A 27,311-nucleotide genomic window follows, 5' to 3' on the forward strand; every position below is an offset into this window, starting at 1 on the left:
GCATTTTAATATTTGTTTGCTGGGCATATATATTATGTTATAGTTTATTTGTATTATCATATACTTTGTCTGAAAAGTTAATTCAAAGAGCCTTAGAAAGCATTTGGCATATTTCACAATTTTAACTTTCATTGTTTGAATGCACTAGGTTATTTTAATGCTTTTGTTTTTTATTTTATGTCAGCATACTGTGTAATATCCACATAAGTAATTTTCCCAACAGAAATAGGACTGTTAATTAATGAGCATTTTTTTTTAATATTTTATTGATTTTTTTTTTTTTTTTTTGCCTCCCTCCTTCCCTCCCACACATCCCCTCCCTCCCCAGAGTTTTGTGTCCATTGGTTGTACTTATAAGCATGTATAAAAGTCCTTCGGTTGATCTCTTATCTAATGAGCATTTTTAAATACTAGCTTTTATTTATTTATTTATTTATTTATATATTTATATATATTGATTTCAGAGAGGAAAGGAAAGGGTTAGAGAGTCAGAAACATCAATGATGAGAGAGAATCATTGATCGGCTGCAATCGCTTCTCGGCCTTTTGGCTAAGATCAAGTGCATTGATCGGCTGCCTCCTGCACGCCTTCCACTCGGGATTGAGCCTGCAACCCAGACATGTGCCCTTAGCTGGAATCAAACCTGGGACCCCTCAGTCTGCAGGCCGATGCTCTATTCACTGAGCCAAACCAGCGAGGGCTATCTTTGTTTATATGAACCATATAACTACTACTAATACTTCTACCTTAGTTCATTGGGCCAGGATTATCAGGTTGTTACTGAATGCTAGAATACCTTAGGGTTATCATCAATGAAACTGACTTATATTTACATAAAACCCTTATCCAATCTGCTGGTTGAGAAATTGACTATGAATTTGGTTGTCTGTAATGTGACTAATCAGTTTGAGTAGACACATTTGGTGAGTAAGCTATTCTGTATATTCATTTTGTAGGAGCTGATGTAGCTAATGTCTGTAATGAAGCTGCTTTGATTGCTGCGAGACACCTTTCAGAGTCCATAAACCAGAAACACTTTGAACAAGCAATCGAAAGAGTGATTGGTGGTAAGGCAACTGAATGTAACTTAAGTCATAAGGCTGATAAGATGAATTTGAGGCCAGGAATTTTTTTGGCAAGATGTAGAAGCGAAGAAAGGTATATTTCCCTAGCTGTGGGGCTCACCATGCACCTGCTGTGTTCCTCTGGTGTTGCAAACCTCTTCCCTCTGCGGTCTGCAAGGAGATGGGTGGTGTAGGTGTTGGGTGAGTCTGAGATGGTGATGGCAGCCTCACTCACATGGGTAGCTAGCAGTGAATGAGGTGTCTTCCCTTGAATTACACCAATCTGGTTGTTGTTTTGGGAAAGTAAACTGATCAGACTCAGTTCCTGTTTAAAGTAAGGCAAGGTTGAAGAACGTTATTTAAGTCTAGATTTTAGGAAGACTTGAATGTTAACCTCAAGGACTTTTTAAATATCCTATAGCCAGTTGGTTTTTTTCCTGAGCCACTGAGTAATATGATAATCAATCAATAGTAGTCTAGGAGAGTGAATCTGACTCTGAAGAATAGGGAAGCATCTGGGGACAGAACGGTGGAGTCATTGATGTGAGATGGCAGCTTTAGCATGGGTAGTCCCAAAGGACAGAGGCAGAAGAAAGGAACAGCCTGACAGGCTGCCGGGGGCTCTGAGGCAGCTGGTTTGGCAGAAGATGAGATGTGCTGAGTCTCAGTTGCAGGGTGTCCAATGGAATTCTAGACTCAATGTGTTATCAGTTGAGAAATTCTAGTTATTGAACACAACAAAACTACTTCTGTCTTGGTGTGATGATCTGTATTAGTACAAACTGTGTAGTGAGTTTCTACAGTACAGAAGTGCAAACGAGGTTCAGCATCCACTTTTATCCAGGCCAAAGAAGTGTTGTGCAGAGGTTAGGGGCCCTTCAGCTCTGTAGTGGGCACATAGGCCCAGCTCAGGTCTCCTGGGGTCATTCTCTGGTGTACCCTGCTGCTGCTTCGTCTGGCTCTCGGAACCCATTGGGCTATTTGCTGAGTGTGTTGGGTGCTACAGCCTAACTAACTCTCTGAGTCAGTATGTCCTGATCTGTCATCTTCCTTCCGTCAGGAACAGAGCAGGCACTTTGCCTGAATACCTAAACTAGCAGTGAGTTCTTTCTGGGCTTTGTTTTCTATGGGTTGTATGTTTTATTTAAGTTGACTTAAGTGCTGAATTTTATTAAGTCCCTAAACAATATATGTGGCTCAAAAGAGTAGGAAAGTTAGGGGAAAAGTGGGCCTAGGGGTATGGGTAGTGACTGCATTTTCCCTGTAGCTGGGTATATTTTAAAGTTGATCCTTTATTTTTATTCTGACCTTGATTGATAAATTTTGGGTTGTTAAAGCATCTTAATCTCTAAATCACCTTTTAGATAAGGCACTGTGAAATATTGAATAACTCTTTTTACATCAGTGTCACTAACATAAAAGTGGTTTTGGGTTTTTGCTTTTGTCAGGCTTAGAGAAAAAAACCCAGGTTCTGCAGCCCGAGGAGAAGAAAACGGTGGCGTACCACGAGGCAGGCCACGCGGTTGCCGGCTGGTATCTGGAACATGCAGACCCACTTCTAAAGGTAAAGAAGTTGTTTGAACAGCAGGAGAAAATTGCATTCCCTCAAAGGGCAAATAGATGAAGATGTTTAAATTTAAAGAAATTTAGCAAAAGCATCTATTATAGTAAATAGCAGAGGAAGAAAGTGGTTACACAAACTCTCCCACCGGTGAGAGAAAGTTTTGGAAAGAAAACTACTATTAAAGGGACTGAAAAGTTTCCAAAAGCAGACTAACACTGGGAGAGTTTACTCTCAAAGAGTAGCAGCTACAATGGCTTAGAATTGGGTGCTTGTGGCTTTCTTGCCCGAGGGTTTTCCACAACCAGTGTTGGAAAATGCTGGCTTTACCATGTTGAGGTGCCTGAGGAGAAAGCTCAGGATTTGAAGAAAATTTGAATTTAACAGGGAAATCCTGGAAGCAGGAACACTAGAGAGAGGGTGAGACTCAAACCAAGTAAGAATGCCCTGGCTGACCACTACACTGTGCTTGCAGAGGGGTTCCCAGAGAGCCTGGGGAAGCAAGCAGAGACCAAAGCCATGGTGCACCAAGTAGCACTGTTACGTTTTCTGCTTTTTCACCCGAGTGTATTCCCCAAACTGGTGCAGCATGGATGCCAGGAAGCAGCGCAGCTGACTTCCTGTGTTGGGACAGCTGGAAATTGAGTGGGAGAGGGTCCCTGAAACAAGACGACCACAGAGAAGACAACATTAAAAGTGTACACAAAACATCCTAAACAATCCAAAAGAAGTTGCCAGAACTCATAAGTGGAGTTATCATGGCTGCAGAATTTAAGTTCCATATACAAAGTTCAAATGTATTTCTGTATATTAGCAATGAATAATTGAAAGGTGAAATTTAAAAAATTCATTTTATGAAATAAGGGATAAATTTATCAAAATACAGGGTAGGAATTTATATGGAATTGCAGGTATAAGCTAAAATAGAACAATTAAATTGAAGGGATTACAATCACTGATTTTAGACTTTGTATACAGCTACAGCAATGAAGACTAGTATTGATGAGAAAATTTAGCACATAGATCAGTGAGATGGAATAGAGTCCAGAAATAGACCATCCTACATAATAGGTTCATTGACTTTCAACAGATACCTAGTTTATTGAAGGTGGGAAGGATTGTCTTGCCAACAAATGATTCTGGCAGCTCAGTGTTTATGAAAGAAAGTAAATGACCCTTACATCACATGTAAGAAAATAATTTGAAATAGATAATAAAACTAAAACTATAAAACTTCTAGGAAAAAAAGTTAGGAAAAAAATCTTTGTAACTTTGGGTAGTCAGAAATTTCATTGGACACAAAATCATGAACCACAGAAACAGTTGATAAATGGAATCTCATCAAACTTAAGACCTTGGTCTTTGAAAGATACCATTAAAAAAATCAAAGGCAAGCTACACTCTCTGAAAATACTTGGTAGTACACACACACGAAAAAGGAATTGTATCTAGAATATATTAAAAAAACAACAACAAACCTCTTAAAACTCAATAATAATGCCTTGGCTGGCTGGCTCAGTTGGTTGGAACATTGTTCTATACACCAAAAGGTTGTGAATTTGATTCCCAGTCAGGGCACAGAACTATGTTGTAGGTTTGATTTCCTGTAGGGGCATATGCAGGAAGCACCTTACCAATGTTTCTTTTTCTGTCTCTTTTTCTCTTCCTTTCTAACATTAATAAACATATCCTTAGGTGAGGATTAAAAAAATACCAACTCAGTAATAAAACAAGCAACCTAATAAATTGTGCAAAAGATTTGAGCATATACTTCACAAAAGGTAGTATATGAATAGACATTAGCACCTTAAGGTACTCGATATCCTTAGTCATCAGGGAAGTGCAAATGAAACCTCCAGGAAATACCAAATGGTTAAAATTTTAAAGCCCGTCCTAAAGGATTGGCAAGAAGGTAGAGCAACAAGAACTCTCACATGCTGCTGATGGAAATGTGAAATGGTACTGTCATTTTGGGGAGCAGTGTGGCAGTTTCTTATAAATGCTTCCATATGATCAAAGATATATTTACCCAAGAGAAATTAAAACAATGTCCACCAAAGACTTACACCGCTTTATTTATAATAGCAATAAAATGGAAACAACCCTGATGTTCAAGAATGAAATGTATATTTGGTATGATTAGACAATGTAGTGCTACACAGCAGTAAAAATGAAACTACACACAACTGTGGGGATGAATCTCAGAAGCAGAAACCAGACACAGTGAAGCGCATACTGTATGCTGCCAGATACGCAATTCTAGAAATTGTAACTAATCCATAGGGACTGAAAGCATATGTGCAGTTACCTGGGAGTGGGGAAAGGGTTGAATACAGAGGGGCACAAGGGAACTTTGGGAGAATGAAGAGTATTTTGTATCTTCATTGTGGTAGGTTAAGTTTGTCAAGACTCATTGATCTTAGAAATTGACTCAAGAGCAAGTGTTTGCACAACTATGTGCTATTAACTCAGACCTCTAAATAAGCACCTCCATCATTTTTGATGTGTTCTCTCCAAGCCTTACAATTCATGTTTTATATGTCAGTATTCAGGTGTAATTAGAAAGAGCCACCCACATTTTTCAAAAACTGAAGAGTTGTTTAAAGTAAGTAAAAGTTGCCCTAGCCGAAACCGGTTTGGCTCAGTGGTAGAGCGTTGGTCTGCAGACTGAAAGGTCCCAGGTTTGATTCCAGTCAGGGGCATGTACATTGGTTGCGGACACATCCCCAGTAGGAGGTGTGCAAGAGGCAGCTGGTCGATGTTTTTCTCTCATTGACATTTCTGGCTCTCTATCCCTCTCTCCTCTTCTCTGTAAAAAATCAATAAAGTATATTAAAAAAACAAAAACAGTTGCCCTAGCTGGTTTGGCTCAGTGGATAGAGTATCGGCCTTCGGAATTGAAGGGTCCCAGGTTCAATTCTGGTCAAGGGTACATGCCCAGATTTTGGGCTCAATCCCCAGTGTAAGGCATGCAGGAGCCAGCCAATTAATGATTCTCATCAATGATATTTCTATCTCATTCTCCCTTCCTCTCTGAAATCAATAAAAATATTTTAAAAAGAAAAATAAGTAAAAGCACTTCCAAAATTGGGAAAAAACATACTCATTGAACTGTACACTTTAAATGGGTGCATTTTTTACATGTAAATCATCCCTTCATAAAGTGGGACTTTTGAAAATTAAAGGAATTCACTCAATTGCAAAAAGAGGACTAGAAAATGAAATGAAAGCTGCTGAGTGCCTTGGTCAGCCATACGTGCCTCCTGTACAAAGAGCGTGGCCATCGCTCAGTCAGGGTGAGTGGAGCCTTCACTGAATTCAGGCTCTCAGGAGGACTGACCACATGCCAGCAGCCTTTTTTCAAGACTGAATCATTTCAATTGAGTTTACAAACATAATTTCTAGGACTCCAAAGGTGAAGTTATCCTAAGAGCAAATACTTCTACATAGTCACTCCTGCTCCATCTCATTTAGCCAAAGCTGATGGATTGCCCAACTGCTATGCTTTTATTTTTCATAAGTGAATTTATCTGTAAATGCTGTGAACAATTCTACATTTGGTGGTGGAATCCCCAGCAGTGTTATGTTTTGTATTTGTCAGGTGTCCATCATCCCAAGGGGCAAAGGCCTGGGTTACGCTCAGTATTTACCCAGAGAGCAGTACCTGTACACCAAAGAGCAGCTCTTGGACAGGATGTGCATGACTCTGGGTGGCCGGGTGTCGGAAGAAATCTTCTTTGGAAGAATTACAACTGGTGCTCAAGATGACCTGAAAAAAGTGACTCAGAGTGCATATGCCCAAGTAAGTATGAAATGGAGTGCTGCTTCCTCATCTCACGTTTGCATGAGAGTTAGTCATGAATGGCTCTGAAACGGTAACACTGAGTTTGACTGGTTTAGGCTTCATAAGCCAAGATTATTTCTTAAAAGAAATCCATTGTAAATTGGTCAGAACTTATGAAAAGAAATGACTTTTTTGGGGCACTCCTGTTTCTCATATGTCAGCTCTTCTGGATCTGTCACTTTCTCAAATCCTTTTAATAATGCATATAATTTTTTCACCCTATTGTCTTTACTTTCTATTTCTTAGGACATTATTTGTTGTATTTGTTTGCTCATGTTGTTTCTGGCTCAATCTTTATTTTAAATATAATTTGTCTTTTATATTTTTTTCCTTGAACCCCATCTGAGCTTTTCTGATCTTGATTTATGCTGTTATACATTTTCTATCATTTTTCTGATTTCTTTTAGCCTTTTCTGGAGTCTAGACTATAGCTTTCATCTGTTTTATGGACGTCTTTACATCTTGCTTTTCTTATCTATGTGGAGACATTATTCTGCTGCTCTTCTTTTCTTCTCAGAATAACTTCATAAGGGATTTTTCTATTGTTCATTTTTACATTAAATTTGTTTTCCTGGCCTCTTAGGAAGGAAGATTAGGACAGCTAGCTTTTCTATTTTGATAGCTTTAGAATTCCCTTTTCTGATGTGTTCATGAAGCTTCAAAAAACATGGCCTACTGTGCTTGCTTCGGCAGCACATGTACTAAAAAACATGGCCTACTACTTTCGGAGTCCTTCTGGCTCAGTTCCTGCTCCTTGCTTTTATCTGGGTCTTCCCTTTTCTAGTCAGTTTGGATTTTACTTCCAGAAGCTGCTGCTTTTTTCTTCTCTAAATTTAAATCTATTGGGGTGACTTTGGTTGCTAGGATCATAGGAGTTTCACGTGTACATTTCTATGGTACATTATTTGTATATTGCATTGTGTGCCTACCACTGAAAGACCAGTCATTTTCCGTTATCATATATTTAGCCCCCTTTACCCTGTATGACTCCCCCTTAACCACCAAATTATTGTCTGTGTCTATGATTTTCAGTTTTATATCACACACATGAGTGAAATCATATGGTTCATAGCTTTTTCTGATTTATTTTGGTTAGCATAATATTCTCAAGGTCCATCCATGTTGTCACAAATGGCAGTATTTCATCTTTTCTTATGGCTGAGTAGTCTTCCATTGCATACATGTACCACATCTTCTTTACCAGTCCTCTATCAAAGGACACTTTGTCTCCCTATCTTGGCCACTGTGAGTAATGCTGCATATATCTTTGTGAATAAATGCTTTAAATTTTTCGGGTAGATGTCCAGAAGAGGGGTTGCTGGGTCTTATGGTAATTCTATTCTTAATTTTTGTGGGACTTCTGTGCTATTTTCCATACGGCTGTACGTTTACATTCCCAGCAGAAGTGAATGAGGTTTTCTCCACAGCCTCTCCAATACTTGTTGTTACTTGTCTTGTTAATCATCCCGAAGCTGCTGCTTAACGTGGGGCTGCTGCTTGTTAGCTTTGGAGCTCTTATGGCCCAGACTGGACCCACCACTTCACACAGTCTCCTGCCCTGCGGCTCAGGGGCCGGGAAATGCAGTGCCCTTTATGGGTCAGATGTTCTCAGGTTGACATGACGCTCTGCAGGAAGAACCTGGAGGGTTTGGGGTTCTTATCCTCTCAGGTCTGTCAGAAGCTTCTTTTCTACTTCCCCTCCTTCAGAGAGGATCATGCAGGTCTTACAGCTTTGGGATTTGTCCCCTCCTGTTTCTCACCTGATTTTCTTGTAGGTTGTTGTTTATGGGCTTCTGGTCTGGTCTTCTTACTGAGGAATTTAAAGCACTTGCTGCCACTGCACACAGAACTTTCAGCCCACTTCAGGCTCCATGTAGATTTTGCCAGGTTAAAGAGTAGATCACAATGAAATGTGTGGAGTTAATCTAAAGACTTACGGGCATTTTGTGAAAATATGTTAGCCTGTCAGCAAAAATGGATGTCTATCGCTAATCATGTTTTCTTTTTCAGATTGTTCAGTTTGGCATGAATGAAAAGGTTGGACAAATCTCCTTTGACCTTCCACGTCAGGGTGACATGGTATTAGAGAAACCTTATAGTGAAGCCACAGCAAGACTGATAGATGACGAAGTACGAATACTTATTAACGAGGCTTATAAAAGAACAGTAACTCTTCTCACAGAAAAGAAAGCCGATGTGGAGAAAGTAGGTGCCAGTTGTACAAATAATTCTAAACACGGTTTTGCAGGAAACGTTCAAAGTGATATTGACTCTTGATGGGTTTATAGAAGTCAGCATTTCTCATTATCTGGCTAACTCTTGGGTTTCTTCTTTTATTCTGATGTTTCTGTGTGTCTTTTGCTTCTGAGGTGGTGTGAATACATTGATAAACAAAATTGGATAGTCAGATTCCGGCCAATGGGAAAGGAGCTCAGCACGGAGGCTTGCTGAGCAGATAATGGGGGGAAGGGAGACTACAGTACCCAGGTCCTCAAAAGCCAGGTTGAAAATTTAGAAACAAATTTAGGCATAAAAGTGACTTTCAAAATGGTCTAATCTAACCACCTTGTTTTATGGGAGGGAGTCCTTAAAGAATCTTAAGTAGAAATGATTCAAGTTCATCACTTAAAAGGAGAGTGTGGCAGCAGTGGGATGGAAGAGACTAGAACAGAGACCAGCTCAGAGCTGTTGTAGGCATGTGTAACATTCCTGAGATGGTGCTGGTGGTGACATCTAAAACACCAAAAGTTGCTGATTAAAGTTATTAAGATTTATTAAGTGGAGGGAGAATGGATGGGAGGGAAGCCCTTGGAATGACTCCAGGGCTCCTCCTACTGGCAAATGCAGCCTGGGTGGGAACGGGGGAAAGATTCAGCCTTGACTTCCAAGAGGAATTGAGCAGTAGGCATTTGCAAGTGATATATGGATAGGAGGTCCAGATCAGATAAAGGATTTATTGGTTATTCCCCTACAGCCTATTGTTAAAGAAAAAACTGAGCTGTAAAAGACAATAGAGAGCAGAAGTGCTCACCGAAATGAGATGACCAGCTCAGGGATTCCACACGCCCACCATAGATGCTCAAATGGGCCCAGAGAATTATACTCAGTTATTTACCCTTCCACATGTGCAGTTTGTGTACTGACAGTGGTAACAAAGAAGTAACTGTTTGTGAAGGGAAAAGTGATCTTCAGATCTTGAAACACCATAGAGCTCTGAAATTCTGCCTGGTCCATCAGAAAATTAAGTCCATTAAGACTAATGTGGAGCCAGCCAGGAGCCAAAAGGGGAAGTGGCTGGAGCCTTTGCTAATACAGCAAATGCCTTCAAATACTGGGCCTCAGTTTACCCATCTAAGAGCCAAGATTTAGGAGAATAAAGATCATCAGCTAGCATTCACTTAGTTTAGTATCATATATATACCAGGTACTGCCTAACCTGTCTAAAACCTCCTGTAACCTCATGAAGTAACTATATTATTATCCCCATTTTACAAATGAAGACACTAATACATAAAGAAACAAAAGAAACATTGTTGCTTAACTTTGCTTAAGATCATCAGGGAGGTAGCTGGTAAATGGCAGGACCAGGATTCGGACCCAGATGTCCAGTCTGCAGAGCCCTTGCCGTTAACACCTAACCAAGCCTGTACCGTCAGTGTGACTGATCTGGGGTGAGATGGACTGTGAGCATAAAATCCACGCTGGTTTTGAAGACTTTGAACAAAAGAATGTACAATATATCAGTTCTTAAAATGATTACATGTTGAAATGACAGTGTTTTTACATATTAGGTTAAGTAAAATATCACAACTTAAGTGGTTTCTCATAACTATAAATAGGTAAATTTGAAAACTAAAGATGATCTAAGAAGAAATCCTAAAGCTTTTATTTCTTCAAATCTTCTATACACAAACAATATATTAACAAATTAAACCATTTAGTATTCTGGTTGTTTTTTAAAGAGATTTTATCTCTTAAAGATGTAGACAAAAATATATGATGTGACCAGGCCTGCTGGGGAGGGTAGTTGCTAGTGAGCAGGCCATCAGGGGAGGGCAGTTGGGGGCGACCAGGCTGGCAAGGGAGGGCAGTTAGGGATTACCAGGCCAGTAGGGGAGGGCAGTTAGGGGCAGTTGGGCCTGCAGGAGAGCAGTTAGGTGATCAGGCTGGTAGGGGAGTGGTTGGGAACCAGCAGTCCTGGATTGTGAGAGGGACATATCTTGAGAAGTCCCAGATCGACGTCCCCTCTCCCCCCACACGAATTCTGTGCACCAGCCTCTAGTTAAAAAATAAAAATAGAAGATGATTCATCAATGAAAGATGTATTTTCCCTCTTTTAAAAAGCAAATATTGTAAACTACTCAGTTTTCATTGTGTGGATATACCAAATGTATTTAGCCAGGCCCTTACTGCTAGACATTTGTTTTTATAGTATTTTACACACCTTACTTCAAAATTATGTGACCTTATATATATCTTTTTCAGTGGTTCTTAAACCCTTTTTGGGGTGAGATTATCTATAACTGTTGAGTAACTATATTGTTCATATTTCAGGTTGCTCTTCTATTATTAGAAAAAGAAGTATTAGATAAAAGTGATATGGTTGAACTTTTGGGCCCCAGACCATTTGCGGAAAAATCTACCTATGAAGAATTTGTGGAAGGCACTGGCAGCTTGGATGAGGACACTTCACTTCCAGAGGGCCTGAAGGACTGGAACAAAGACCGGGAGAAGGAGAAGGAAAAGGAAGTGTCCCCAGAGGAGAAAATCGCCAATCAGATCCGAGGAGGGAGGCCGTTTTAGCTTGTGTTGTGGGTTCAATTTGCACGTTATTTCAACTCTGGCTTTCTCAGAAGAATGAGAACACTGCTAAGTTGATCTTAACCAGCTGCTGACCAGTCAAAGTGGTGGGGAGAGGAGTACTTAATCCTCAGCTTCAGCAGTCCCCGAGGGGTGCGGGGTGATTTCCCCAGGCCTTGGGCTCTTGGACAGCGGCTGGAGAGTGGAGCTCGGTGCCCGGCACTGGCCCCGCTCCACCATTAGTGAAGCCAGCAGAACACGTCAGGGAGAGAATCTGAAAGCTTGCCAGCGTGGGGGAGGCCTGTATTTTCACTTTCCATCGCCCCACCCTTCATTCCCATTTCCCTTCAGAGGCTGTGAAATTAAATTGAATTCCTGATACGAATATTTAAATTTGACTAATACTTTGAAGATCGGATCCAGACCACATGTTGCTGTTTTACTGGAATGATTTTCTACAGAGAGCTGTAACATAGTAAAAAAATATGAATGTATTATGTAAATACGGCTTCTTTACATCAGAAATAAAGTGTAAACATTTTACTTTTTTCTCCTGACCACACACAGGGCCACTGTTTGGGCTTGGGATACTTTTTTTTAGTCTCTGGTTCTCATCTGCTCCCACACGAGGATGAGGAGCTTCTAGGTTTGTGTGTCCTGGAATGATGAACTCGGACACTAGCTCAGTCGGCGAGGATCTGATTTACACCCTTACTATTGTAGACCAGTCACGGCCACGTGTTGATCACACTGGGACTGGAGTCAGTGTCTCATAGCAGATGTGGCAGGCTGTGCCAAGCCATCACCTGGGCTTCAGAGAAGGACAGTGACATTAAGCTGGAGAGGCCCTGTGCCCTGGGTCTCCCATGACTTACCATTAGAGGGTGTGTGTGGGTCCAGAAAAGTGGAGGTTTGCAGTGCTGCAGACGTAGATGGATTAAACCTTACAAAGCCACTATTGGATTTGGAAGTCTTATACATTTTTGCATTTATGTATGCATATTTTTAGCAGCTTCCTTTAGTGTTCCACTTGCCTTGTGTATCCGTGATGCAGTTAAGTATGTTGAGGGAATAGTGACTTCTCAGGCTTGAGACAGAATCAGTGGCATCTGGAGCAGCACTGGGCTGATGGGATGGGAGGTGGCTCCGGCAGTGACTGAGAGTCACATTGACGGCCTTCTTTCCCAGGCGATGCTTGGGAAGCAGCTGAGTGAGAATGTGTTAAGGCTATAAGATTCGGCCATCGGGGCCTGCCCACAGCAGGTGCTCGGAGGAAATCAAACCTTAGCACATTTCCAGGTTAGATGGGAATAATAAGGTATGTTTTTACTGTAGTCTCACAAAATAGTTCAGACTTCTCCAAAAAAGACCTGTTCTTAACTCAGTTCAAGTCCTGCTGTCTACCCGTCAGTCTGCCTGCCGGTGTTGCTCAGTGGTCTAGCATTGACCCATGAACCAAGAGGTCACTGATTTTGATTTGGGTCAGGGCATATACCTGGGTTTTGAGCTGGATCCCCAGTGGGGGTCATGCAAGATATATCTCATCAGTGTTTCTATCCCTCTCTAAAAATAAAAATAAATGCTTTTTTAAAAAAAGGCTAGGGTTGCCCTGACCGGTTTGGCTCAATGGATAGTGTTGGCCCATGGTCTGAAGGATCCCGGCTTCAATTCCGGTCAAGGGCATGTACCTGGGTTGCAGGCAGGAGGCAACCAATCAATGTATCTCTGTCACATTGATGTTTTTCCTCTCTGTCTCTCTCTAAAAAAATCAATGGCAATAAATCTTTGGGTGAGGATTAACAACAAAGACCTTTAAAGAAAGGCTAGGGCTTAACACAAATAAATGCAGTTGGTGGGTGTGAGCCATGGCCTCACAGCACCAGGTCACACTGAGGCCGCCCCCGAACTCAGTGGCTCCGAATGGCAAAGACTCACTTCTCTTCCTTGTCCAACAAAGGCCAGGAGGCCGCTCCACAGTCACCGATGGAGACGCTGGGTGACCTTCACAGGAGGAATTGGGGTCCCCCACTTGGGAGTCGGAGCAGAGGGCCAAGCACTAACATTTGCTTCCACCTGGAAGTGACATACCACCACGTTCTTTTGGCTAAAGCAAAATCACTCGTTCACTGCTAATGTTGGCAGTGCTGGCCAATTACTGGTAAAACTAGACTGGTCCTGTCCTGCGGAATTTGACTTGACAAGACCCGTTTCAGAAGTGGCTAGTTTACAGGAACCAGAAAGTGATCGTTTGTTACACAGCCTTCCCCCCTGTGCTGGGCCAGGCTGCTGGCCCGGGGTCCTGCTCCGAGAGCCCATCTACCCGGTGCCCCTCACCCACCAAGAGCTAGCTGGGAGCCTGAAGGTAACCGGTGGCTGCTCTGGCAAACCTCAGCGGAGTTGTCAGGGAAGGCTGGGATCCCCTGGCCCAGGGAGGCGGGAAGTTCTGTGCGAGGTCTAAAGGCTGTTGCACACGGGGCTCATTCTGGCTCCCGCCGGCAAAGCCTGCAATTCAAGAAAAGCCTCGTTCCTTCCCGTGAGCTGCAGGGACAGGTCACCCAGGGTGGACTAGAGATCTGAGCAACCCTCCTAAGGTTGCATGGTGACAAATCTATCACATAAGCAAAGGCTGGGAGAGACGAAGGAACAGTTTTAGTGTTTTATTACGAATAAACTGTTTCAAAGGTTCAATATTGCATATTCAAAATAAGGCAACACGGCACAGCTTCGTTTCACAAAGGATTAAAAAAATACTGTTTCTAACTTCCCTGCTGATCCTCAGACATGGTTGAACGCTTAATAGAAGGTGAGGTTTATTCGCTTAGCCCTTTACTGATGGCCCACGTGTGTTCTTTTAAAGTCCTCCAGTAGGAAATGTTCCTCGTCTGATCTGATTGGGGGAGGACTGCCACTTCTCTGCCATTTTAATGAACTTCCTTTGTTCCGGATGACCGAGAGGACGATTTCATTGCCTTTGGGAAGGGCCTGCACCCATATATATCTAGACCAGTGCACCACTGAACAGCCAATGGAGTTAAGGCACATCCGAGTTAAAGCAAGGAAGTCTGAACTGAGACAGGGACCCGTCTCTACTCGTTGATCTCCTCTTCGTCGTCTTCAAACGCTTCCTCACCGTCGTTGGCCGTGGCTTCCTGGTACTGCTGGTACTCGGACACCAGGTCGTTCATGTTGCTCTCGGCCTCGGTGAACTCCATCTCATCCATGCCCTCGCCCGTGAACCAGTGCAGGAAGGCCTTGCGGCGGAACATGGCGGAAAACTGCTCGGAGATGCGCTTGAACAGCTCCTGGATGGCCGTGCTGTTGCCGATGAAGGTGGAGGCCATCTTGAGGCCCCGCGGTGGTATGTCGCACACGGCCACCTTGACGTTGTTGGGGATCCACTCCACGAAGTAGCTGCTGTTCTTGTTCTGGATGGCCAGCATCTGCTCGTCCACCTCCTTCATGGACATGGGGCCCCGGAAGACGGTGGCCACGGTCAGGTAGCGGCCGTGTCTGGGGTCACAGGCCGCCATCATGTTCTTGGCATCGAACATCTGCTGAGTCAGTTCGGGCACCGTCAGGGCCCGGTACTGCTGGCTGCCCCTGGCCGTCAGCGGGGCGAAGCCGGGCATGAAGAAGTGCAGGCGCGGGAAGGGCACCATGTTCACCGCCAGCTTGCGCAGGTCGGCGTTGAGCTGGCCCGGGAAGCGCAGCGAGGTGGTGACCCCGCTCATGGTGGCCGACACCAGGTGGTTGAGGTCGCCGTAGGTGGGGGTGGTCAGCTTGAGGGTGCGGAAGCAGATGTCGTACAGGGCCTCGTTGTCGATGCAGTAGGTCTCGTCCGTGTTCTCCACCAGCTGGTGCACGGACAGCGTGGCGTTGTAGGGCTCCACCACCGTGTCCGACACCTTGGGCGAGGGCATCACGCTGAAGGTGTTCATGATGCGGTCCGGGTACTCCTCCCGGATCTTGCTGATGAGCAGCGTGCCCATGCCGGACCCCGTGCCCCCGCCCAGGGAGTGGGTCAGCTGGAAGCCCTGCAGGCAGTCACAGTGCTCGCACTCCTTCCTCACCACGTCGAGCACCGAGTCCACCAGCTCCGCTCCTTCCGTGTAATGCCCCTTCGCCCAGTTGTTTCCGGCACCAGTTTGTCCTGGAATAAGCAAGAGTAGCATACCATTTAGACAGGGCGAGACAGCCCGGACTGGTGTGGCTCAGTTGGTTGGCTCATCCTCCTGTATACTGAAAGGTTGCAGGTTCAATTCCCAGTCAGGGCACATACCTAGGTTGTGGGTTTGATCCCCATTTGGGGGCACATAAGGGAGGCAACTGATGGATGTTTCTCTCTCACATCATTGTTTCTCTCTCAAATTGATAAGCATTTCCTTGGGTGAGGATAAAAAGAAATATAATAAATAAATAGGGCAAGACCATAGGACCCACTCATTGATATTGACACATTTTAAATGGTGATGGAAAAGATGTATTACCGGTTAGATAACAACATATTATCATATTATCTAATCGGTAATACATCTTTTCCATCACCATTTAAAATGTATCAATATCGCTGAAACCAACTATCCTAAATTTCTAAGCATTAGCAGTGGCCATGTCCATTCAGGCCAATGACCTCTGTTCCCAGGTGTGACTGACCGCATGCACCTTCTCTAATCATTCCAACTAGTGAGCTCTTATGTTCTTTTAAAAAAATCTTCATTATTTAGTGTTACATAGATCCTCCTTTTTATGCCATAAACCTCTTCTAGCCAGCTCCCGGGCTTCCGTCCCCTGTTCCCTGGCTCTCATCACTCCATTGTCCGTGTTCACAAATACATATATGCATACAAGTTCATTGGTTGATCTCTTCCCACCCACCCTCCCCACTCTTACGCTTTTGTTACTCTTGGTGGGTTGTGTTTGACTCCTGGCTTGTGGGGCTCCTTTGCTCCTGTTTCCCTGCATTCCGCCTCCTGGCCCACGGCCATGTGGAGCCCAAACACAAAGGACTGATGGGCTGTAACTAGCCTGACACTGTGCTGGACCTGTCTCAAACGTGGAAATGAAACTCTGGACATTGGCTTTACTTGTAGCTTTCCTGAAACCCCAGCTACACTTTTTCCAAGACTGGACTAAGGGAAATGGAACTTTGGAAACACATGGATGTAATCCCATGCAAATAAAAAATCACTCATTCTAAAAAAAAAAAAAATATATATATATATATATATATATATATATATATATATATATACACACACATACACATACACACACACACACACACACACATATATATATATATATTGCAGAAACCGGTTTGGCTCAGTGGTAGAACGTCAGTCTGCGAACTGAAAGGACCCAGGTTCGATTCCGGTCAGGGGCATGTACATTGGTTGCGGGCACATCCCCGGTGGGGGGTGTGCAGGAGGCAGCTGGTCAATGTTTCTCTCTAACTCCCTTCCTCTCTGTAAAAAATCAATAAAATGGCACCACCAATACTGCTGGTGAGTACACGTATTAGTACCTCTTTAGGCAAGTTAAATACTCATCAATTTTTTAGAAATATATTTTTATTGACTTCAGAGATGAAGGGTGAGAGAGAGAGAGACAGAAACATCTATGATGAGAGAGAATCATGGATTGGCTGCTTCCTGCACACCGGGGACTGAGCCCACAACCCGGCACCGGGAATTGAACAGTGACCTCCTGGTTCACAGATCGACACTCAACCACTGAGCCATGCTGGCTGGGCACCCTCATCAATTTTTAAGATGGACATATGTTTCGACCAGGTAATATCCACTTACTCTCCAGAAGTTAACTTGAATTTTGCCTACACCCAGCTGGAGGCAAGAATTCACAACCACAGCCTGAAGACCAGTTTCTCTGCTCTGTGTGGGCAGCTCCATGCCCGATGCTCCACACTACAGGGGAAACTGAGGCAGGCAGCAGTGACCCCACCAAGGCTCCCCCTTGAGACCAGCCTGGTGCTGCATCAGCTGAGAGGCTCTCATGCACTTTGGTGGAAGGGGGCCCCTCACACTGAGGTCTGCCGACCAGCACCCCGGGATTCTGATCTCAAGGCCTTCATCGAGGCGAATGAGTCATCTTCAGTGCCTGTATAGCTTCCATAGCATTTATCAGTGCTAAGCTCTGTGGCGTCCCCGGAAGTCTAAAACAAGAGAAAACAAGCCTAATCCTGTGACTCTTCAGCAATTTTAAAACGGACTATTAGTGACTTGTATCACAAACAAAGGGATACCCTCCTTGCATATGCAAAGCCTCACAAATCAGCAAGGAAAACAACCGCCTTTACAGAAATGGGCAAAGGATGTAAACAGACAGCTCACAGAGAAGGAAATGGAGATGACAAGCATTTGACATATTCTCCATAAGGGAAATGCAAATTAAAACACCAAGATTTGGTTTCTCCCCTGTGGAACGGACAGAGGGGAGAAATTCGGCAACGCCGGTGGGCGAGGGTTTGGGAAATACCCCTTCATACGGGGCAGCTGTTGGAGGCCTAGGAAAACGAGACTCTTTGGAGAACAATGGAGCCATACCTGTCACATCAGCCCCCTTGGACTCAGCAATTCTACGTCTACCAATTTCCCCAGATAGATAGACCCGCGTGCGCAAAATGCCCCAGAGATACCATATCCTGAAGAGCAGTTTGCAATAGGAAAGAAAAAGGGAAGCAACCGGAGTGTCTTTTAAAAGAGGCTAGCACCTATGCAAAGACTATCAGCCATCAGCCTGGGACTGAGATGGGAAAACTTCCTTAAATATATTCTCAGTGGGGAAAAACCCAGAGTCCTACATGGTGAATAGTTGACGATCAACTTCTGTATGTAACAGACATGTTCCTGCTGGATGTGCACTGAGAGGACACACATGCGTCGGAGTGTGGCTGCTCTGGGGGGGGGGGGCCCCAGGGGCACCAGCGCGGGCAGGAGAGGGACCAGCTCTCACCGTACACCCTGTGGTTCCTGTTGCCTCCCCCGGACCACGCACGTCTTTCACCTGGCTACCTAGCAAAAAGGAATGTTCTTAGCTCTATTGAAACATTTAAAATTGCATTTTGGAAAGAAATTGGAGAAACACACACTGAGCTAATAAATGATGGTTTCTAAAGGAAGGGATTATAGGCAGTTCAGTTTCAACATTATATATTGATTATAAAAATTTAGTTAAGCATACGTGTATCTTATGTTCATCAAAAGAAAAGTATGGAAACCCGACTTTAAGGAAAATTCTAAAGTGTCACCAATAAGTGGGGAATTACCTAACGACGGATCGGCAGTGACCGTCATGGGAGATGTTAGGGAACTTCTTCTAAAAAGCTACAAAATAGTATGTGTAGTATGACCCCATTTTCCAAAAATAAAACCAACTGTGTGTGTGTGTGTGTATGCATGTGCGTGCGCGCGCGCGAGGTTGTGGGTACACGTGTACGTGGAAAAGGTCAGGCAGGACACTCCTCCACTGTCTACAGCATTCCGTTGTCCTCAGGGACGAAAATCTCAGGGGCCATCAGTGGAAGGATGGGGGTTTCTGTGTTTACACTATGTACTTGCTTACTGTTTGAAAAAATACACGTGGCGACCGGCCGACATGGCTCAGTGGCTGAGTGTTGACCTATGAACCTGGAGGTCACAGTTCGATTCCCGGTCAGGCCATATATGCTCTAGTTGCAGGCTCGATCCTCACTGTGGGGCGTGCAGAGAGGATCATCGACTGATCAATGATTCTCTCCCATCGTTGATGTTTCTGCCTCTTTCTCCCTCTCCCTTCCTCTCTGAAGTCAATAAAAATATATTTAAAGGAGGAAAAAAACCCACAAAAAACCCATGTGGAAACAGTTTAACTTTGTAATGAAAACATTAAACGTGTTTACAATTAAATAGTGAGGTTTCAGGAGGGCGGACCGCCCGTCTGAAACCACGGCTGTCCCGTCTGTCCCGGCCCCACCTCACCAGCGAGGCCCGCCTCACTCCTGTCTTCTTTGCCCCATTTGGCTGGTCAAAGGCACCCAGGCTATTGGCATGACAGGACCTGTGGCTCAAAGTAAATTGCAGAAACTGTCTAATGATCACCTATAGAAACATTCCCTCCGTGCCTGCCTCAGACCCTGCGGGCACTGACCCCTCAGCCCCTCAGGTGGTCATCACCTTGGTCAGGAGGTGACTGTTCTCTCACTTCTCTTTCTTCCCGCCCAGTTGGGTCGCACAGTGAAACTTGGCAGCCTACTCTTCCTAGGATCAAAAATGATCATTGTCCTTCCCATGCCCCTACTGACTCCTGTCCACCCCCTCCCCACCCAGCCCAGCAGCCGGCAGCCCGGCAGGACCACAGCAGAGGCGCTGGGAAGACCGAGCTCGGGGCAGCCTTCTGCTCAGGGCCAGCCTTGCGCCTGGGGCTCACACCTGTAAAAGGAAGGACCGAGTGTAATTGTTACAAAGAGACAGGAATTATTTCCTTAAACTGGAGGAGAAACTAGGAAATGGAAAGCAGCAGGCGGCTGTAGGCAGACATGCAGCCACAGTGAGGGGTCAGCATGGAGGTTCTGGACTGGACCCTGTCTCTGCCTTCAGCTCACACCACGCACTTGGCTCCCTCGGTGTTTATAACATGACAAGGTTTTCTCTGCTCGTGTCAAAGGGAGGAAGCTGGTGACTTCTGAAAATATTTTGCCCCGGTCTCATAGCAACGGACGTTCCCAGTTAAATATTTGGGGGTCATGAGTTGAACGTCTTCTGTAATGCGGTGTTGGGACATTAATCAGCGGCTCGCAAGGCTGCAATCTCGAAGCTTGGCAGTGGGGTCGTGTGGGAGTCCGCCCTCGGGTGTGCCCCAGAGCTCACCCTGGGAGCTGTGTGTGCTCTCTGACCCTCTCTCTCCCAGCACTAACATTTGGAGAAAATAGTGCCAGTGCAGAAAGAGGCTTAAAGGAAAGTTTTTCTCTCCGGCGTTTCATTTTCTCCCACAAGGCTGTCTCCTGCTATCTAACAGGCATGATGGCTATGCAGCCAGCAATTCATTGGGGAAAAGGTTTGTTTTTTTTTTAAAAAGTATTTTCATGTTTAAAACTCAAATGCAGATCATTTTCACTTTTAGGATTATACACACTTCAAGTCTATTTTTTAGAAAGAAAACATTTCAAACTATATTTGAAAATGGACTGACGCCTGCTTGCTGTAATTTGCCACCTCGGAGACAATGAGCTAGAAAGCCAGAGGGGGATAAACCATCTCCCACTCAGAGACAATTCTGCCTCTCTTAATATCTGGAAACAACTCCCAGCCAAACAATACAGTCTGTTCCTACATTCTGGACGCCCCTCCCTTCCACCAAACAGATGTGCAGTTTTAACAAAGTAAGCATACTGACTTAAACCATTCAAAATTCTTAATAAAAAAAAACATCAATTTTTTTTTTAAATTACTGAGTAACGATATTTCACATCAGTACCATGTGTTAAAAATTTTAAATATTCCGAGTCAAAGACAGGTATGCATGTTCTGGCAAGAAGCAAAGATGCAAGAAATAATCCCGGGGACAGTGTAAACGCCAAGCATCATTTCTAACATTTTTCAAAGAGGACACGGACAGTGAATTAGGTAACTTAGATAATAGTTAATATCGGTCTGTCTTAATTCGTTCTTAAACATTTTGACCCCATTTATTGACACCTAGATGGATGAGATCAAACCTTTCCTACACTTTACATTCAGTTCAATTAAATAAAATCAAAGAAAACTTCCACAGTTGCTACATTTGCTGCCCTGAGAATCTAGTTTAGCATGGAGACTTCCATCGTTTGTGATCATTCAATGACGTAAGAATTGGTTCACGGTTTCGACTCTCTGAGACCTCCAATGCCCTGGCTGTGCGGAGGGGTGTGGAGGGCGAGGCCTCACCCTGAGCAGACGGCGGGGCTGGGAGAGGGAGAGGGGAAGGCAGGGAGGGCGCATGGCCTCTGGTGTCCACTGAGACCCTGCCCAGAAAGGGCGCCCACGGGTGCCATAGCCTCACCCATGACGTTTCTGATGACAGACTGAGGGCGTGTAAAAGGCCATGAAGAGCAATGTAATGGAGACTACCTACTTACCAATCACCCATTTTAAGAAACAAAACATACCAATGTTACACGAAGCCCACTAGAACATACATAAATGAGACATCTTAAATTTAAACCACACAGAACACTCTTTTCCTATTTTCTCCCCAACCTCCCTGGGAACAGGGTTCACCGAGTCACACGTGAACCTTCGTGTTTCTATGTGTGAGTCCTGTCCATGAGTGCCTGGGGCCAACGATGGCCTCCAGCTCAGGGAAAGGTAAAGAATACAAATGTCCCCATTTGTGAACAATAAAGATATTGGCAATTTAGGCTTTCTAATATAAGAAAAGGGGCACCAGAGTCCCGATCTATTTGAAATATTAAAGGCGAAAGAAAACTCTTGAACAAGTTATTATTAGAAGCTTCACCTGTCCCATCGGTTGTGTAGGTTGTCATGTGATGAGAAGTGGATGATAGATACCCAGAGGACACAGAAAGTCTTTGTGAACTTGTCCTCTTCTTAACAAGTCACTGCCTGATTCTGCTACAAGGTCATTAATTCGTATACCAATAAAATCTTCCTGATTCTGTGTCCTCTTGTAGCGCAGAATTGTCTGGGAATGGGAGATGGTTCATCTCCCTGTGGCTTTGACTCTGAAACCTATGGCTACAGGGTGATGGGGGATGGTAACACTAACGGTGCCACTTTAATTTTACTTAATTAATATATTATTTTTAAAAACATACTTTTATTCAATATTCAGTCTCCTATAGGGAGACAAAGATAGAAATATCAATGATGAGAGAGAATCATTGATTGGCTGCCCCCTGCACCCCTCCTACTGGGGATGGAGCCCGAAACCAGGGCATGTGCCCTTGATTGGAATCGAACCCGGGACTCTTAAGTCTGCAGCCTGACACTCTCTCCACTGAGCCAAACCAGCTAGGCACAATTTATTTAATTTTATATAACTCTCTTTAGAAGTTTACAGAGAGCGGGCACTATGGTTGTGTGTTTTGTTTTGTTTTTAGGTGGAGGAAGGGAGGGGAGGATTTGCCCATTCTGCTAGAACGAAACTCCTATGGCCCCAGTCTTTTGAAAGAAAGCAGAGCTGTGTATAGATAATGAGTAAGAAATATTGGCATAAATGTATTGACGTTAAAAGATGAGCAATAGCCGAAACCCGTTTGGCTCAGTGGTAGAGCGTTGGTCTGTGGACTGAGGGGTCCCGGGTTCGGTTCCGGTCAGGGGCATATACATTGGTTGCGGGCACGTCCCCGGTCGAGGGTGTGCAGGAGGCAGCTGGTCAATGTTTCTCTCTCATCGATGTTTCTGGCTCTTTGTCTTTTTCCCTTCCTCTCTACAAAAAATCAATAAAATATATTTAAAAAAAGAAGAAATATTGGCATAAATGTATTGACATTAAAAGATGAGCAATATAGGAACCAAAAATAAGTTACTATTACCATATTATAATAACTTATGAAGGGGGGAAAGTTAATGTTTAATTTTTTTTTTTTAAATAAAGAACTATCAGGATAAGCATTTCATTTAAAAATACAAAGGTGACTTTCCTTAAAAAAACAAAAAAAAAAAGTCAAAAATGACAAGAGGTGCCTGGGATCAGTTTGGTCTGCGCATTTCCTGTGCCCTGTGATGCTTTTAATCTCGCACACAAGTCAGATTTGGGGTTTGGGAGAGAAGCAGAGCGCGGGAGGGCGGGGACGTACCGAAGATGAAGTTGTCCGGCCGGAAGAGCTGCCCGAACGGCCCGGACCGCACACTGTCCATGGTGCCCGGCTCCAGGTCCACCAGGGCGGCCCTGGGCACGTACTTCTGGGCTGGAAGAGAGCAGAGCCCGCCCGGAGGTCAGTCTGGTTTCTGACGGAACGGGCTTCCCCACAGCAAGTCCCCGCTCAGCTGCCTGGCGGGTGGAGCAGGGTTCAGAGGGCGCCTGGCTTTCTCAGAATCACGGGCTCCCAAAGAACGGGGGGCCCAGAAAGCAGCTCACTACGGACTGATGCATGTGCCCTTCGGCAGAACGATGATTGCTTGTCTTGTGTTTGATTCTCATATTTCCAGTAGGACATGATCTCACTCATCTGGGGGAAATGGTGAACAACTTAGACTGATGAACAAGAACAGACCCAGAGATAAGGAGCCACGGGTCAGACTGCTGGACCTCAGAGGGAGGGTGGGGATAAAGGGAGAGATCAACCAAAGGACTTATGTGCACACCTATGAGCCTAACCAGAGGTCAAGGACAATGAGGGGGGGGGGGGGGCATGCATGAGGAGGGGGGGGGGATTGGAATGGGGGTTGAGGACAAATATGTGATATCTTAATCAATAAAGAAATTTTAAAAAATAAGAATCACGGACTCCTAGCACGGGGAGGCCACCATCCCACCTCGAACTGTTCAGACAAGGAAACCAGCCCCAGCCCGGGTGGGCAGAGGCCCAGGTGGGGAGAGGCCACGGGTGGCAGAGGCCACGGGTGGCAGAGGCCTGGGTGGGCAGAGGCCTGGGTGGGCAGAGGCCTGGGTGGCAGAGGCCCAGGTGGGCAGAGGCCTGGGTGGCAGAGGCCACGGGTGGCAGAGGCCACGGGTGGCAGAGGCCTGGGTGGCAGAGGCCCGGGTGGGCAGAGGCCATGGGTGGCAGAGGCCCGGGTGGGCAGAGGCCCGGGTGGGCAGAGGCCCAGGTGGGCAGAGGCCATGGGTGGCAGAGGCCCGGGTGGCAGAGGCCACGGGTGGCAGAGGCCTGGGTGGGCAGAGGCCACGGGTGGGCAGAGGCCATGGGTGGCAGAGGCCATGGGTGGCAGAGGCCCGGGTGGGCAGAGGCTGCTCCAGGAAGCAGCAGGGTGGGAAATCCAGTCTCCTGACTTCCTGCCTCCTGGGTTTTCCCGTTCGCCCTAACACCTCTTTCCTGTTGGGCAGATTACGTTTTTAGCTCCGTGGAAATAAACCTTGTCTGTGGTGGCCAGGTGTGCTGTGCCAGCTGGGGTGGCTCCGTGTTTGAGCGTCCGCCCATGAACCAGGAGGTCACGGTTAGATTCCCCGTCAGGGCACATGCCCAGGCTCGGTCCCCAGTGTGGGGCATGCAGGAGGCAGCCGGTCAATGATTCTCATCATTGATGTTTCTATCCCTCTCCCTCTCCCTTCCTCTCTGAACTCAGTAAAAAAAATATATGTTTTTTTTTTTTTTTTTTTTAAATTGTAGTGCTGCTGTGACATTCTTTCTGCTTTTTGGCACCTCCCTGACACACACACGTGTATGAACCCAAGCGACATTCCATCGGCCATTTTCCAAGAAACTCTTTCATCTGTGACTATATACTAGAAAGCACACCCTTGTGCCAGTTGGGCGAGAAATTGTTCCCAGGGAGGATGGGGTTAATAGGATCTGCCTTCGCCTCCTGGCCTGCTGGCTCACACAGACTGAGGAAGGCCGCAGCCCAGCTGGCCCTAAGGGTTAACAGGAAGTGCCATATGCACTGGAATTTCCCGCAATGCTATCTAGAAATTTCATCCTCGAGGCCCTGCTTGTCCAGACCTTTTGTCACAGCTGCTTAATGAGTAAAACCGGGTGAGCTGTGCGTCCTGCTCTTTTCAGCTCTTCCGTGGACGAGCAGCAGCACAGGAATCCGGACACTGGACGTGATCAGCGCTGGGGATGTGTATGTCTTATGGAAGGGTAGTATTTGTCACTTTCTGGGCATTCTTTCAATGTCTTAGTTTTTTGTTGTTTGGAAGAGTTGTTACAGAAATAACGTGAACATGCATGTGGGCATCCAGGACAGGGCTACTTCCAAACGGAGATAAAGCACAGCCTGGGAGTGTCACGTCTTTTTGAGGGTCTGCAAAGGCCCGGAAAGCCAGGTAAGGGAGCCCTTTGCAAGTTTTTAGCCAAGAATCTCCACCGAGAGATACCCCTTAAACTGGAGAGAAAGGAAAAGCCGGATGTGACCCACGAAGCTGATGTCACAACGCTGGCGGGCAGTCCGTTCAAAAGCTCAGGCCGCGGAATGGAATTGTTCAAACCCCTGGCCAGCCCTTCCTTCCCGCCCGGCGGGCGAGGGCGGAGCCGCATCCCGGCGCGTCCCGGCGCGAACCCCTCCCGCCCTCCGGGGAGGCGAACCCCAAACCCCAACCCCCTCCCGCCCTCCGGGGAGGGAGCCCTAAACCCCTCCCGCCCTCTGGGGAGGCGAACCCCAAACCCCAACCCCCTCCCGCCCTCCGGGGAGGCGAACCCCAAACCCCTCCGCCCTCCGGGAAGGCGAACCCCAAACCCCTCCGCCCTCCGGGGAGGCGAACCCCAAACCCCTCCGCCCTCCGGGGAGGGAGCCCCAATGCCCTCCGCCCTCCGGGGAGAGAGCCCCAATGCCCTCCGCCCTCCGGGGAGGGAGCCCCAAACCCCTCCCGCCCTCCGGGGAGGGAGCCCCAAACCCCAACCCCCTCCCGCCCTCCGGGGAGGGAGCCCCAAACCCCTCCGCCCTCCGGGGAGGGAGCCCCAAACCCCTCCGCCCTCCGGGAAGGCGAACCCCAAACCCCAACCCCTCCCGCCCTCCGGGGAGGGAGCCCAGCAGGACGCCGGGCGGGGTGGAAGAGAAGGGAAGGCCGGGGTCCCAGAGGCGGTGGCCGGGGTCCAGGCAGAGTGGGTCGGGCCCAGAGGGGACGGCCGCGGTCGGTCGGGGGACGGCCCGGACCCGGGAAGGCACAGCCGGGCTCCGCGGGGAAGGGCGTGGCCGCGGAGGGAGCGGACCGGGGTCCGAGGGGAGACGGTGGGCCGGGAGGGGGGGCTGGGGTATGGCCGGGGTCCGGGAGGGAAGGGCGGGGCCCCAGCGGTGGGGGCCCAGAGCGGGCACTCACAGGAAGACTCATTGTAATACACGTTGATTCTCTCCAGTTGCAGCGCCGAGTCCCCCACGTAGCCTCCCGCCGGGTCGATGCCGTGCTCATCGCTGATCACTTCCCAGAACTGCGGCCGGACAGGGGTGCGGGGCACGGGTCAGAGCGGAGCCCCGCGCCCCGCGGTGGCCCGGGGCGGGCGGGGCGAGGCCGGATCCCAGGCGCCCCGGCCCCGCAGCCGCTCCCAGGGGATGGGGAGCGGAGGCCCGGGCTGGGCGCCCCCACGGCAGCCCCTCCAGCCCGGCCCCCCGCGCCCCTGCCCAGCAGCCCGCCCGGGGTCCCTCCCGGACCGGCGGCCGCCCACCTTGGTGCCGATCTGGTTGCCGCACTGGCCCGCCTGGATGTGCACGATCTCCCTCATGGCGGGCGCTGCCTCCAGAGCTCGCTCCGCGACTGCGGCCGGTGGCGCCCGGGGCCTCGACCCTCCTCCGCCCCAACCCCCCCCCCCGCCCCCGCCGCCGCCGGGCCAATGGCCACGGGCCGCGCCCTCCCCGCGCCCTCCGCCCCTCCGCCCGCCTCCCGGGCCGCCCGGCGCGCTCCAGGGACCGCGGCGGGGAGGCCGGGCGGAGGGAGCGGACCCCGGCGGGGGCAGAGGGGAGGCGGCCCCGGCCCCCTCCTCCCCGGTCCGCTGCCTCGGTTCCCGCCGCCCGCGGGAGCCGGAGGCCCTGGCGCCCGGGACCCGGGCTGTGGTCAGGGGCCGCGGAGCCTGCGCTCTGCCCGGGCCCCCCGCGGGGGGGTGGCGGGCCGCGGGCCTTGGGGGGGGGGGTGTTGGGGAGCACTCCGTCCCCGCGCCCCGGGCTCACGCCGGCGGGGGGAAGGGCTCTGGGACACCACGGGGAGTTTCTCGCGGGAACCCGGACCCCGGGGACATCCCCGCGGCTCACGTCCCGGGTTTTGCCTCCCGGAGCCTCGGTGTCCGGGCCACAGGTTCCATCCCACCCCGCCGCCTCCGGCCCGTCTGCAGAGGGGCGCGGGGGTCGGCTGCTGGCCCTGGGCACGGACACCCCGCGCTGGGCCAGCCGGCTCCCAGCCCTCTGCCCGCCCGCGGGGAGCCCGGGGGTCTGGGCTCCG

The 27,311-nt window shown here is 47.5% G+C and overlaps 2 protein-coding genes across 7 annotated transcripts in view; one reads left to right on the top strand and one right to left on the bottom strand.

Annotated features, from left to right (window-relative positions):
• The window catches only part of AFG3L2 (AFG3 like matrix AAA peptidase subunit 2), a 30,250-nt gene extending 18,423 nt beyond the window's left edge, over positions 1 to 11,827 (top strand). For 4 of the 5 annotated variants that reach the window (XM_036417433.2, XM_036417434.2, XM_036417436.2 and 1 more), the window contains 5 exons: positions 958 to 1,068; positions 2,514 to 2,629; positions 6,228 to 6,428; positions 8,481 to 8,675; positions 11,025 to 11,827. In XM_036417433.2, coding sequence (XP_036273326.1) covers positions 958 to 1,068; positions 2,514 to 2,629; positions 6,228 to 6,428; positions 8,481 to 8,675; positions 11,025 to 11,273 — 872 coding nt within the window. In that variant the 3' untranslated portion in view covers positions 11,274 to 11,827. The remainder of the gene's footprint in view (positions 1 to 957; positions 1,069 to 2,513; positions 2,630 to 6,227; positions 6,429 to 8,480; positions 8,676 to 11,024) is intronic. The other variant, XM_036417437.2, reaches the window with a different exon arrangement.
• A 2,085-nt stretch (positions 11,828 to 13,912) lies between these two features.
• Positions 13,913 to 26,691, bottom strand: TUBB6 (tubulin beta 6 class V). 2 transcript variants are annotated; one of them, XM_036417439.2, is made up of 4 exons: positions 26,545 to 26,691; positions 26,202 to 26,310; positions 23,065 to 23,175; positions 13,913 to 15,420 (listed from the first exon to the last, which is right to left on the bottom strand). In XM_036417439.2, the coding sequence occupies exons 1-4, from the start codon at positions 26,599 to 26,601 to the stop codon at positions 14,357 to 14,359; spliced, it is 1,341 nt and encodes a 446-aa protein (XP_036273332.1). In that variant the 5' UTR covers positions 26,602 to 26,691; the 3' UTR covers positions 13,913 to 14,356. The 2 variants fall into 2 exon arrangements, with proteins under 2 accessions (XP_036273332.1, XP_045430101.1); XM_045574145.1 differs by lacking the exons at positions 23,065 to 23,175; positions 26,545 to 26,691 and having other exon boundaries at positions 26,202 to 26,307.
• Between the last annotated feature and the right edge of the window lie 620 nt (positions 26,692 to 27,311).

Source organism: Pipistrellus kuhlii, unplaced genomic scaffold (assembly GCF_014108245.1).
Source record: "Pipistrellus kuhlii isolate mPipKuh1 unplaced genomic scaffold, mPipKuh1.p scaffold_m20_p_6, whole genome shotgun sequence".
NCBI lineage: Eukaryota > Metazoa > Chordata > Mammalia > Chiroptera > Vespertilionidae > Pipistrellus > Pipistrellus kuhlii.